This window comes from Agrilus planipennis, unplaced genomic scaffold (assembly GCF_000699045.2).
Source record: "Agrilus planipennis isolate EAB-ADULT unplaced genomic scaffold, Apla_2.0 scaffold20, whole genome shotgun sequence".
NCBI lineage: Eukaryota > Metazoa > Arthropoda > Insecta > Coleoptera > Buprestidae > Agrilus > Agrilus planipennis.
In genome coordinates, this window is record NW_020439516.1 from 1,773,063 (window position 1) to 1,787,438 (window position 14,376).

The window sequence follows — 14,376 nt, forward strand, 5'->3', positions numbered from 1 at the left end:
TAAGATTTTACTTAGCAAACGTCCCCCTTGTAAGATACAAAGTAAATTTTTATTGTGAGCTTTCGATCTTTAATGGTCACAATTTCTTTTTATTTGCGGTGCATTTTGAAAACGAGAAAGAAAGTAATAATTACATTACCTACAGTTTTTTATATATTAATTAAATGTTATTACAAATGTTTTTAGGTCAAGTTTACAATCTCTTTTACTCAGTTGCTACTATTGAATAATAAGTAATTGATTACGATTTTGGAAATTCATGGCGTTGCAACAACGTGCGTTTTTAGTGCGTCAGTTATTAGAATTCAATTGAAATCAGTCTTTGCAGACAACTATCGGCGAAAAGCGTTTTCATTTGGCCTTACAGTTGCGAAATTCGTCTATGTTTATAAATACACGTATATATTTGGTTTCTCAATGAAATAAGGACAATAAGGACACGTTCGGTTTTATGATAAACGTGATGGCACGTTTTGAAATGCCTCATGCAGTAAAAAGGTATCTATTCGAGATGCAACAGCAATGTTAATAGATAACGCTTCTAGCTTTCAAAATAAATAAATACACGGCGCCTGAAGGTTGCTAAATTTAAACTGTGATTGTTTCTGATATGACGTATTCGAAATCAATTTTTGAAAGTTTCAAAAGCATGGATATTTGATGATCTCATAAATGTACAATCTTCGTGAAAATGTTTGCAATCTTCTCATTTCGCTTCCTCTTACGTTTTTATGTCTTAAATAATACTGTCAGGCATCAGAAGCAAGAAAGTAGAAGAAAACCTCAAGTGGAACAAAAACACATGCAAAAAATATGTAATTCTAAAAAAATCTAACAAACTTCATGTGTTAGAATTTATCAATACCCTATTCTACAGTTTACTTCTCGTCATCACTACCATAATCTTAGGCTGAAAATACACATTCACTTCTTCCTACTTTGAGGATATCTGAAAAGTGGAACATCCCACCTTCCTAACTATCTGCGAACAGTAGTCTAATCTAGTTCTTCTTTTGTCCCTCTTTAATCTTACTTCTGCTTCTAATATTTATCGGAGTATCTCTGCAGGTCTTAAATGTCCTATCATCTTCTCTCTCCTTTTTTTTTAGTGTAGGACCCTTTGTTCTCCTACTATTTTTAATACCTCCTCATTTCTAACGGTTTTTATCCACGGTAAATCGTCAACAAAAAAGTATTATTTAGATTGAATTGAATTAATATCGTCCATTATATTACAATTTTTTTGTGCCCCACTGTATGATGCATTATGCATAAGAACTTGTTTAACTTTTTCCGAAGTCTGTGAATAAAATAAAATATGTGTTATGAATGCATTATACATATTATGTATACACATAGTAACTTTTTGAAATTAAATTGACTGATTAGTTTTGCTTATTCTTCCAATGGGTATATTATTTGAAATTTATTAACAATTATACTGTACGTACATACACATATATATAAAAATAGTAAATAACTGAATGTTTTTAAGTTGAAAATAGACGTTAAGTAATTTTCATTTTCATTATGTATTAATTTTTTTATATAGTAAATAGTTTGTATGCTAATTATTAATGCTGATATGTCGTCAACCGGCTATTAAAAGTCAATTGGAACAAGACAGGGCACCTTTCATTTTTTCTTTTTATCTTTCGATTAAAGGGAACTACAAGCTTTTTGAGAAGCAATTAAAAAGTCTACCTTTATTTTATGCTTAATGACTCAACTGGGAAAGTATTGTAGATAATACAGATATTAGAGAGACTTATCATCATGCCATTTAGCAATTCGCTTTCTTCGTTTTATATTTCCGTAATCAGATATCAGATTTACAACAAGGAAATGTGTGATCTGTTAGTTGTTAATTTACCATTTATCTGTTATTAGTGCTACATGTAGGACATATTACATGGGCTTTTCTTATTATACATAGATGCTTGCATACACACTTACATACGTATATACTTACACACACACACACACACACACACACACACACACACACACAAATAGATGATTCTTGCGAAATTATCCATTAGATAACACATCTTTTTTTTTTTAACTTTTGCTTCAAGACATTTACATTATCTATTGAATATGTACACACAAATATTTACAGGTATTCACACACGTAATTCAATATTTATTGGGACAATTGTTCGTATACGTATACAGGGTGATTCACCCAAGCCGTTAATTAAAGATAGAGAAATGAAAGTTGTAGTACCTAGTAGGTATTGGATGTTTTCTAAAAATTTGGTGGTCGAATATGTTCTTTTTAACAAAAAAAAAATTCGTGGTCATTCAACTTCCAGTTGTACTACAAGTGGTTGTTAATTATTTTATTAAATTAATATTGAATTTTGGAATTCTGCACTCAAATTTAAAGCAGTTTTCACCTCTAACCCAATTCTACTTTAAAAAATTTGTGCTTGTTTTAAAAATTCCATGCTTACAACTAGTACCTACCCACTGTTGCTTGTGCACCATTACATATGTGCAAGGTATGAAGGTATTGAAAACTTAATGTCAATTTTGGTAAACATCAGAGCCTTATAAATTATTATTTTAATGGAATACCCTATGTGATTCAAAGTTCCTAAACTCGTCTAAAATATTAAAAATTAACCAAGTTAATACTTTCGTGATGATCTGTACTCTGTACAATAAAAAGATTAAGAGTTGCTCACATGTTCAAACATGTGTTAGATAATGTTACCTAATAAAAATATAATAGGAAATTATAAGAATTTATTTAAATGCTTAACTATGGCCAACTAATAAACAAAATTAATATTCTTTATTTTTTACCGATTACTTTTGCCTATCTAAAATATGGCAATTTGGTAATGAATATTTATTTGGACAATAGAGATTGATTTTTATTAAGATTATTTTCACTATTATTTTTACTGATTACGATTAAAATTACTTTTTTGTACGTTTTATTTCATTTTGCACCCCATAGTTCAATTTACGACGAATCAGCTGCTTTAGAGTTCCAATTAAGGGCAAGTTGTCGAGAGATTGAGAATTTGAAAAAGGAATTAGATGATGTCATCAGGGAAAAAGAATGTGCTAGCAGAGAAAATTGGTATTTACTTATTTTATTTTATTACTGTCAAAGTTATTTAGAATTAGAAAGGACGTTGTATTAAGTTTCAGTAAAAATATATCCATGCATCTTAACTGTTACGTAAGAGAAAAATTAAAGCATTTGGTGATCAAAAATTTGTAAATGGTAATGCATTTAGAGCTGTTGTTTTCGAGATGTTCTTATTGTTAGCATTTTCTTGACTGCACTTTTTTTTTATTTCTTATTTTTCTATGTGATTGTAAGAAATTGTAATCGTCTGAAATCCTCCCCTTCATTGAAGTCAATCACTTTTTTTTTGTAAAAATAAAAGCTAAGTTGCAATACCATTAATTGAAAATGAAAAAGTCCCCTATAACTGTTCAAGAGTAGTCTTTTTAATTCAAAACAATGTGGCAATTAATATATTTAATTATTTAGTCGTTTGATGGCCGAAATTGCTGCAGCAAGAGCAGATGCTAGAAAATCATCAAATGAATTAGAACATGCACATCGGCAAGTTGAAGACTTGAAAATGCAATTGCAAGATTATGTAAGAGAAGTCAAAAAGTACGAAGATGCATTGTCGCAGAAGGTATCTATCGTTTTTACAAGTACATAGGTATCTCAAATTAATAAGACAATGCAACCATTTATTTTTTGCAGGAGGCAGAAAGAGCTGAGCTATTGGAGCAATTCAAGGATCTTAGCAATAAGCACGCTCAGCTAACAAATAATAAACAATCAGAAGAGGAGAGTGCTAATAATCATAAAGTTCAATTATCAGCAACGTTAGAGCACGTTGCGACTTTAGAAAGAAAAATAGAAGGGCACGAAGCGATGGTATGCAGCTACGAGAAACAGGTAGGCACATTACATAATTTTTTAGATTAACACTTATTAATTGGATTCTTATTGGTTAGATAAAAGAGATGAATCACCAAATGGCCAGTATGGAGATGCTGGTTCAAGAACTGAAAAGGGAGCGAAACTGTTTGGAAATGGAGTTGGATAGATGCCGTGAATGTAGCAGCCAACTTGATAAACAGAAAGAAGAAATATTATCACAATTGTGTTCAAAACGAAGCGAACAAGCCCAGGTAAAGACTGGCTATACTTTTATTCTATTTTTTTATTAAAAATTTTGTATAATAACCGTATGTATTTTTCATCCAAAATTGGTTTCTCTTTTGTGCTTCTGTTATTTATAATATTTATTTCAATCCTACCCCATGTTTTAAAGTAAAAAATAAAAGTATGAGAATTAAAGTTCACCTCAGTAGAGTCGTGCGATGTTTTTTAATTTCTCTATCTTAAAAAAACAAAAGGGTATTAATTGATAATTATTGAACAAAGGTAAGAAACAGCTACACAAAATCAATAAAACGGACAGACTGTAATACGTTTTGTGGCTCCTCCAGATGTGCCAAGAACTGGAAAAACTAAGAGGCGAAAGTACAACACTACACAGAAGGGTCGAACGGGAACAGACTTCTTGCGAGAGGGTGGAAAGGCTCTTGTGCGAAAATAGGAAAGAAGCTGTGGAACTTAAACTCGTAAATCAGGAACTTCTATGTGAAGTAGACAGACTAAAGAAAACTGTGGATGAGTTACAAGAGAAAATGTAAGTTTTCTTATTAAACGTTTCACCTTCTATTTATGTAAATATTTATCGGTTTAGTTTTCACTTTTTTGAAAGAATCATTACTAAAAAATTCAATATTGAAATCTTATATTATAATAAACAGAAAAAGTGGGAATTAACAGTGGTGTTTTTTTGTTTGAGATGGGAATTTCTTTATTAATATTTTTACAGTGATCGATTAGAGGAACACCTGGATATGTACCAACAAATTTCTTCAGTACGGTCGGATAGAAGGGATGTAGATGTAGGGGATGGGGATAACAGATTTCCATCTCCTTAAGTTGACCTCCCTTACTAGAATTAATTTGTTGAAATAACGACGTAACAGAGAGTTACTGATTTTTTCTAATTCATTTTTTAAATTATTTATTTATTTAAATAATAGATGCAATAAAANAGTAACCTAGAGGGTTCAGACATAGTACTCAGGCCTGATGGGTCGAGAAATCCCATCGGTTTATTCGTCATAACCTAATCGTTTCTTATATATATTATAATTTCTTATAATGAAAGTAACTTCCTTTGTAGAAGATGTATATTACTTATAATTTGTTAATAATAATTTGTTATTGAGGCAATTCCATTTCGTAAGTTCTTTTAAAAGAAATTCTATCCCCATGGCCTTAATTTTTGTAAACTTTTATGAGAAAATCACTGATTGTTATATAAGTATGTACTGTGTTTATGATTTGTTGCACTATGTGTTTTAATTTTATTGAGTATTTGAGAAGCACATTCCAACAAGTAATTTATTAAGTTAGTAATATTTATACGTAGGTAAAACTTGAATAATTATATTTGACTGAATAATAGCTGTATGTGAATATGTTCAATTTGTTATTCCTGTTATTACCACATTATCTTAATAATTGTATTATTAATCAATTGACTTTCTATTTTTTTTATTATAGAATTTCCTTTTTAACTTAATTTTTAATTATTACAAATCCTCTTGTCCATAGTTCTTCTGAAATGTGGTAAGTACCAAACTAAAAAATTATGTAGGAATGTGGTTTATTTTTAGGTATTTATAATTTAATTGAACGGAGCACATTGAAATAGTTTATTTAATTCTAATTTTTCCTCAAAAAGAATGTTTTTAATATTTCTCATCATTTTACAAGAAAATAATCAATAAACTAAATAGAAAACTCCCTCATTACTACCAAAGTTTTCCTTGCGGACAGACACGTGTTTTGGATTTTAATGTGAGGGGGTTTCCTGTTTTTCTTTAGTTTATTTATTACTTTATGTAGTCTTCGTTTTTTACTGAGAGGGTCAATGTTAATTTTAATAAAATCTAGTTAACTTTCAAAAATTAACTTTTTAGTTTTACGGAAAAGCCAAAATCAACGTCGACTGTTGAGTCCGGTTCGACTTGTGACTGTAGTTCTTCGGATTGCTACCATAAGCTAGGCCGCCATGAAGAAATATCTCGTACCCATTTCAAAAGGAAGCATCACCGACATTCAGACTCCAAAAAATCGGATCCAGAAAAAGCAAACAAAAAGAAGGGTGGCGTGTGCAAGTATTTCAAGAAGACTGAATCAAAAGACAAAGCCAAAGAGACCCCTGTTCGATCAGGATTCTCGGATACATCGTTTAATGATAAGAAGCATAGGAAGGGTGGAGCACCTCAAAATATAGAAAGTTCGAAAAAGAACAGAAGTCGCTCAGTGCAAGAAAAAGTATGTAATGAAAGAGAGCAAGAAGTGCCAGGAAAGTGTGACTGGTATCCCCCAAAGAAAGTATCCCTCCTGTTGTCTCCAAGTGATACGAAGAGACCCTCAAATAACGAAACACTTCCATTTGAACTTAAATGTCCTGTCCTCAGTCAAAATAAATGTGCTAATCAAAATAAATGCGCCAATCAAAGTAAAACCGTTACTCAAAATAAATGTGCCAATCAAAGTCAATATACTTCAGCTCAAAGTAAATGTGCCACTCAAAATAAATGTGCCACTCAAAATAAATGTGCCACTCAAAGTAAATGTGCCACCCAAAATAAATGTCCCACTCAAAATAAATGCGAAGCCGATTCTACGATATTCAAAAAACGCCTTTGCTGCGATAATTTATAAAAAAAGTCTTGAGTACCTGCACCAGCAAAAATATATAACAATAAAGTACAAATATTTAGTGGCCGATAAGTAAACAGATTGTAACATTTTTTGAAACGAATTAAAGAGTAGTTATTTTTAATTGATATAATTTTATATAATAAACTCTTAAAGTATAAATGTGTGCTTTACTTTGAATAGAACTTGCAGAGAAGGAATTGTGAAACTCGTTTTTAAAATCAATTAAATGAAATACATAAAAGAGAAATACTTTTAAATATTTTAGTTGTGTTTTATTTAAACATTCTGCATGTTTCGAGATTCTACTGTAAACATATAATTTTGACAAAGATTTAGAAGGTTGAAACATGTAAAGTGCTTGAATAGAATATAACTGATGATGAAACGTTTAGAAGAATCTTGACCTTTTAATTTAATTAACGTTGAATGTCTCATAATACAAAGAAATTGTTGTAAAATTTTCTAGTCTGTGATGTTCAAGAAAAATACAGTATATTGATCTTGCATATAACAATTCATTGTCTAATACTTTAAAACAGCTTGTGTTTCTTCTCTAAAAATTGTAAAAACAGTAAACATAACCTATAGAAATTCTATTATTAACAGCTTTGATTGGAAGTATCTAATCAACTTTGAAGTTACACTAGTATTTTAATTATAATTAAAGCTCGGTCATCTTATCTTCCATGGTTTCTATACAATTTTAAAAAATTTTGACAATTAAAATGTAAATAAATGACGTCACGTAATTGATCTAATATAGTCCGATTAATGGCAATTTCTCGACAACATTTATATTCATGAATAAAATTCTTATTTAATATTTAAGTTACAGCATTAAAAATAACTCCAGTGGTGTATAGAAGCTTGGGGAACTTATCTAATATACAAACGTGAGGAAATGTGCTACAAATATGTTAATTAATAAAGATGTTGATCGTACTATACATGGATTATAAGTTGGCGGGAATCTGCGCAAAACTATGAAAATAGATCTTATGTGACTTATGCTCTCCTAATACAAAATTTTGAAATTATAAGACTCAAACCACAATACGCATCCACCAAAATTTTCAATTATTTACTGGAAACCATAAACAATTTTATGTTTCATGGAAATTCGTATATTCTATTATTGGAAGTAATTGATGAAAAGGGATTAATTAATTTATTGCAGGATTTTAATATATAGAACCCTCTCCTTATATACATTTTGAACTTTAAATTAAAAAAAAGGAAAAAGTAAAATTTATTATCAAAAATAAAACATATAATTGAGTATTTAGTTTGTTTTTTTATTGAATTAAACACAAAATGCCAGCAAAAATTACATTTTCATGCACAAAACTGATCCAAAAGGTAGCTTTACACATGAGTCCATTTTAGTCCAATAAAAAAAAACAGCATTATTTCGCAAAAATAAAGCTAACGGGAGTGTATATCATTTATTGAATAACCATCGATATCAGATATCATTTAATGATGAATTAAGTTGTTTAGATTCCTATACGTGGGGTCGATTGTGACTGGAAAAAAAGTAAAAAATGCCATAAATCAGTTTTTGGCAGAAATAAACCAAGCCATAGGTAAGTTAAATCATTTGTTGATTAATCTTGAATTTTATTCATAATATAGCGTTTTCTTTTGTCTAGAAGAAAACGCAAAAAACTGGAAAGAATAACTACAAAACGACTCACTTTGAAAATCTATAGCTGGACTAGTCATCCATAGATGTTGCTCGTTAGGTTTGTGAGAAGTGTACGAGGGACCTTTATAAAGAAATATACAGGCATATTAAATAATTTTTATTGTATAGATATTATAAAGCATTACAAACATATACATGGATGTACAGTCTCATGATATTGTTAATTTTATACTATTGGAAATTGGAACAGTGTATTACTGGTCTGTACACAGAAAAAAATATATTAGCTGAGAAGGCCAGCTCATCCGTGCCTAGCCTTTTAAGTTAATTTAACGATAAAATGAATCATTAATAATTCTCTCTTAATTGTATTTTATTAAAATAAAATAAATAAAAAACCAATCCACAAATAACAAAGTTTTCTACATACGACGGAGTATAATACTCATACTTCACAACACAAAAATTCTAAAAATTAATAAAAAAAATAACATTTTCGCTTCTTCATTTACCTCACACATAACTTCACTAATAACCTATCAGAAAAAATTAGTCTTTTCTATCGATAAATCTAAACTTCAAGGGACGTGTGGGAAACGAAATAAATTTGTTGGTGCTTAAAATATCTCCATAGTAGTAGTGAATCTTGAACTTTTGAAGAACCTGTAATAATAACAAATCTTTAAATATGTACAACTAGAAACTGTTTTTATAAAAAACCAGATCAGTTTGATAACAAAAACTTAAAAGAATTTTTATTATTTGATTTGCATTAAGTCGAAATTAAAATTTAAAGTTAAATATTTAATAAAGTAAAATAAATTTAGTATAAATATTACTTCTGTTAAAAGTTTTTCGTTGTTTTATTATTAAGTTAAAAATTAAATCTGAACAATATTTACCTTAGAAACCAAAAGTCCAACTTCTATTTCAGCCAGTTCACGTGCCAAGCAGGCCTTTGGTCCGAAACCATATGGAATGGTGGCCAAAGTGCTCACACTACGATCGATACTTGGATCCAACCAACGTTCAGGTCTGAATCTGTCCGCGTCGTCGAAATATTCTTCCTTTAATCCAGCCAAATGACTTGCAATCAGTACGTAAGTTCCTCTCGGTATTCTAAGTTCAAAAAATAGCAGTTTTTAGTCAACAATGAAATTGAAACATACCAAAATTAACTGTAAAGTATAAATTGTGTTGACTAAAAAAGTTCACTTACTTGTAATTATTGACAACGACGTCTTTGTTTAATATACGTGTTAATAATGGCATTGGGGGTTTGAGTCTCAGGCTTTCCTTGATGCACGCCTTCAAATAAACCATCTTGTCGAAAGCAGATTTTGTAATTGAGCCATCACTTGAAACGCTCTTCTTCACCTCCTCGTAGAGAATGTTTTGGGCACGTGGGAACCTCGCCAAATGGTACATTAGGAAACCAACGGCGTGCGACGTTGTATTCACACCAATAAGTAACATATCAAGCATTACAGTCATTACATCTTCCGGTAACATACCGTCCTTGATTAGCAGTCCTTCCATTAGGGATACATCTGAAGGAACAATTGAATTCGGGTCCTTCTCTTTGCGTTCACGCAATGTCGCTTGGGCTTTACGAATATACTTATTCACTATCGAATCAATAGAATCGCAATGTTTTGATAAGTTGCGCCATGCTGGTGTTTCTATCAGTTTCCAAAAGTGCATACCTTAAATAGAAACAATTATTACGAGAGTTCCTATACTTGTTCAGCATGAATTTGTATAGAAAAAATAGAGAGGGTGATTGTTCTCCTTTGACACAAAATTAAAAATTTACATTGGGTTTTATAAAAATTAAAAATAAATCAATGTCAAAACTAGAATATTTTACATAGAAAAACATCCTAATATCTTTACTCACCACTTTCACATTTTCTGATGCCTTCAGTAGCCCCAATGAGACTTTCAAGTAACCTAGAGGGTTCAGACATAGTACTCAGGCCTGATGGGTCGAGAAATCCCATCGGTTTATTCGTCATAACCGTCCACAAGCATTCAACCGCCCATTTATTGATCTCTTGAAGAAAATTCGATGGTACCTCTTCCTGTTTATTACGAATACGGCCAATACGTTGTGCAAATTCCTCACTAATCTTTTCCAATCTGCTGAATTGTGCAGTACTGGAATGTGCCAAAGATGTCTCGATTGACGAGCGCAACTTCTCCCATTCCTGACCGTACCTATCAAAAATTATATTTAAAGGCATTGGATTACAATAAAAAGAAAATGTACTGTACATCAAAAATGGTCCTGCTTGTCTGTACTTGCGATATTGCAGTCGATACTTTTCGATGCAGTCAAAGCAGGACCTAACTGGATAAGGACCTTCGTTTTCGAAAATAGCCGAAGCAAGTTCGGGACGGCACAAAATGACCACATCACCGCCCAGGGGACCACTAAGTCTTACCACAGGTCCATATTCATTCATAAAGAAGTGAAATAACCACGTAGGACTACCCCAAGTAACTTGTTCACCTTAAAAATAATATATCCAATAATTGGATGTTAACGTACAGGCTAAAATGAGGAATAGAGTGACGTAATAAAAAACTCACGAGCATTAAGAACATATTGAAACATAGTTCCGGCAAGTTGGGTCCCTACTATAGGCAACAGTCCCCAAACTTTAGCAAAGGCATAAAGAGATCTTGGGCCAGGGACATCGTCAAAAGGTAAGGGTGCCTGTTGTACAACTTTCTCTTTTGTCGATACGTCGAAGATAGCAGTTGTATGGGATTGGTCAAAAACTACTTTCTGAACATCGTCCGATGTGGCGAAGCTCTTACTCGTTGGGGTGACAATTTCATACGAAGAGGGAGCATGCGAATCGGTTTCCTTTTCTGTATTATTCGACATAACTATGTTATTTTTCTCGTTACCAAGTCAACTAATTTAATACTACTAGCAAACCAAATTTATCAGTAGGTGTATTATGAAGAAATATTTTTAAATTTGCAAAATAAAAATATCAAATTATCAAATGAACAATATTACTTAAAGATATCACATGTAATCCATTATCTTAATTTACTAATAATCCACAGATAAAAAATATAGTATATTGGAAAAAAAATTAATTAAGCAATATTGATTACAAGATAAAACTATATGGACGATATAGCTGGAAACGTGACTTACCTCCAGGAAGGGGATAATCTGCAGTCTTGGGATTAACATCAGCTAAATTTCGTAGAAAAAGAGTTTTCTTTGAAAATATACCATTTAAATTAATTCGCGCGAGAGAATTAAACCTATACATTATTAAATAATCACTCACAAAATTGATTATTTAAATACTTTAGTTTCACAAAAATACTACCTGTACTTTCGTTACTACAAAACAATAATTAACATCACTTGTTTTTTCCCCGCTTACTTAATTTGACACGAACTAATTTTCTATTTTGTTTGTGTTAATTCTTCTATAATTTACGATCAAAAAAAATTATAGAAATACAATATCTTTTTATTTGATCTAGAGTTGAAAATTACTTTTGATTGCTTTGAAATAGGAATAGGTAAAAAATATCTGTATTAATAAACCTTTCGGTAATATTATATTCATACATACAAAAAAATGTACTACATAATCTATNGTTTTGGATTTTAATGTGAGGGGGTTTCCTGTTTTTCTTTAGTTTATTTATTACTTTATGTAGTCTTCGTTTTTTACTGAGAGGGTCAATGTTAATTTTAATAAAATCTAGTTAACTTTCAAAAATTAACACCAAATAGATGTTGGCCTCCACTGTCGACAAAATGTAGGTGCATTGTTCCTAATTAAAAAAAAAAACTATATTAATTAGTTAATCAAAAATTTACTATGGCCGATAATAGCAACAATACGGCAACAATTAAAATATTATAATGGCCGACACTGGCAACAATACAACAATTAAAAAGTATGATGGCCGATAGCGGCAACAATACGGTGACAAATAAAAAAGTGTAATGGCCGCCAAGAAAAACAATACGACAACAATTAAAAAGTATAATGGCGGACATTTAGATCATATTTGTAGAGACCTCGTAATTTACAAAAACCCAGTAATATTATATGAACGAAACACTTACCTGTAAACTATACTTGTAAACAATTTTATCGGGCAATAACAACTCTTGTCCTGTGTCTACAATCATTTTAAGGACCATTTTCACGTCAGGAGTGATTCTCTATGAAAAATAATAAGAAAAAGGTACTTAAGTAATAAATAATACTTTTTTACGACGAATCTAGTAAAAATTTATCTTACAAATTAGTTGAAGAATCGTTGTTTTTTTTAATGCAAATTAAATAATTATTATAAAAAGAAACAACAAAACAAACTATGAATTAAAATAAATTACTTATTTTTAGAAGGGTATAAACTCCTTTCGCTTTTCTTTAAAGCACTTACAGGGGGATAACAGGTGATTACAGGAAAATTCTCATAATTTGTAACATCACAGCTAACTTGGTTATCAGATAATAACATAATTGATAAGGCATCGTACTTCCTCTGAAAAGCCACAATCCTAAAAAAAGATTAAACGTTTTCCCTCAAAAAAAAAAAAAGAAATATAAAAACTGCTCTTTCGCTTACTTCTGATAATAGTCATATTGCAATTTAGAACTGTGTTGTTTCATTTCGCTGTGCGTTGTATGTTGGGCAAGAGTATCATGAAAATAGAGACTAAATTTACTAAGAACGGCCCCTTTAAACTTAAGAAGCCATTGGCAGAGGGCTGGTAAAGGATTATTCTTCAAAAAGCCTAATTTCCATGTCTAAAAATATTTTTTCTTAATAATGCAGCCTTTAATTGAGGAAAAGGAAGACTATGTGCAGAACACATCATTTTTTTTTTGTGAGCAAGTATTATTTTTACCTCTTTATTTTGTATTTTATTCTCCCATGCAGCAAGTCTTGCATGTGCCCCATGGATAAGAGCTAACGATGGCAAAAACTGCAATCTTTGAAGTTCATTTAGAGCCTTAAACAACTGTTCTAATATTTCACACTCCATGTTAAAAACAGCCTTCAAAGGTGCCATGCTAATGTCTGCAAACCCCAAGGAATGCTTTTGTATTAAATTTTCAATTTGTATGAGATTTTCATTAAATTTTAAATGTTTTCCTAGCCCAGACAAATAAACTTTCTCATAACTATCAATAAAATAAGAAAAATAAAAATTATTTTCTTTACATTTGTTCTTTCTCATATAAAAGGATACAAATCCATTACATTGATGCGGGCTTCTAGAAATTGAATAATGTTCTGACAATAATTTATGACAGGTCTATCTTGAGCAGAGGCATCTTCCAAACGCTTTATATCTTGCTTTAATGATTCATATATTGACTTTAACGAATTCTAAAAATAATTGGTATATACTCGACACAAGAATTGATTATAACAATATATGAGCACTTACATCTTTGCGGAGAAAGCTTTTATTTTTATTTTGGAGAAATCCAATTTCCACATAATTTTTCTCAGCTAAAGAAATGTGACCTAACTGAGTTAGAAATAAAACCCATGTTGTTGTTTGTGAGATTCTTTGGGCTTCCTTTTCTTTNACAAGCTTGAGATATTAAATTAAAATAATTATAAACAAATTCGTCTTGTTTTTCCATTTTCGATGTTATTTACTACTTTTATTAGTTTATTTATTAATTGCAGATAACATTGTTTTGATAAATTCATTAGGTTATGTTTAATATGACGTTTAAATATTACCTTAAATTAATTAAGAGTAAATTTTAATACTGCAATAATCAAAAAATTGTAATGACCGATAATGGCAATAATGAAACTAGGATAATGGCCGACAGTGCCAACAATACAGCAACAATGAGAAATACATAATGGCCGACATCGGTAACAATACGGCAACAATTAAAAAATT

The 14,376-nt window shown here is 30.7% G+C and overlaps 3 protein-coding genes across 4 annotated transcripts in view; 1 reads left to right on the forward strand and 2 right to left on the reverse strand.

Moving 5' to 3' along the window:
- Positions 1–6,920, forward strand: part of LOC108735037 (centrosomal protein of 135 kDa) — an 18,789-nt gene extending 11,869 nt beyond the window's left edge. The window contains exons 14-19 of one of the 2 annotated variants that reach the window (XM_025979314.1): positions 2,972–3,097; positions 3,518–3,671; positions 3,743–3,940; positions 4,000–4,176; positions 4,498–4,700; positions 6,052–6,920. In XM_025979314.1, the coding sequence (XP_025835099.1) occupies positions 2,972–3,097; positions 3,518–3,671; positions 3,743–3,940; positions 4,000–4,176; positions 4,498–4,700; positions 6,052–6,802 (1,609 nt within the window). In that variant the 3' untranslated portion in view covers positions 6,803–6,920. Of the gene's footprint in view, positions 1–2,971; positions 3,098–3,517; positions 3,672–3,742; positions 3,941–3,999; positions 4,177–4,497; positions 4,701–4,892; positions 5,112–6,051 lie in introns of those variants that run through there. The other variant, XM_025979315.1, reaches the window with a different exon arrangement.
- A 1,885-nt stretch (positions 6,921–8,805) lies between these two features.
- Positions 8,806–12,004, reverse strand: LOC108735044 (probable cytochrome P450 301a1, mitochondrial). Its single transcript, XM_018466833.2, has 7 exons — positions 11,629–12,004; positions 11,046–11,330; positions 10,728–10,965; positions 10,351–10,670; positions 9,670–10,156; positions 9,353–9,569; positions 8,806–9,113 (listed from the first exon to the last, which is right to left on the reverse strand). Exons 1-7 carry the CDS (start codon positions 11,747–11,749, stop codon positions 9,000–9,002), a joined length of 1,782 nt encoding a protein of 593 aa, XP_018322335.1. The 5' UTR covers positions 11,750–12,004; the 3' UTR covers positions 8,806–8,999.
- A 193-nt stretch (positions 12,005–12,197) lies between these two features.
- LOC108735087 (KICSTOR complex protein C12orf66 homolog) lies at positions 12,198–14,199 on the reverse strand. Its single transcript, XM_025979319.1, is given in 8 exon segments — positions 12,198–12,266; positions 12,565–12,663; positions 12,888–13,005; positions 13,074–13,255; positions 13,357–13,633; positions 13,702–13,841; positions 13,903–14,047; positions 14,049–14,199. Coding segments are annotated over 8 exon segments (1,086 nt in total). The 5' UTR covers positions 14,105–14,199.
- Positions 14,200–14,376: the final 177 nt, after the last annotated feature.

Excerpts from the sequence above, each read along its gene's own strand:
- LOC108735044 (XM_018466833.2), bottom strand. The coding sequence starts at position 11,749 with ATGTATAGGTTTAATTCTCTCGCGCGAATTAATTTAAATGGTATATTT. Across the intron at positions 10,157-10,350 it reads CATCAGAAAATGTGAAAGTG|GTATGCACTTTTGGAAACTG; the intron begins GTGAGTAAAGAT and ends TTTCTATTTAAG. Across the intron at positions 9,114-9,352 it reads TTGGACTTTTGGTTTCTAAG|GTTCTTCAAAAGTTCAAGAT; the intron begins GTAAATATTGTT and ends TTATTATTACAG.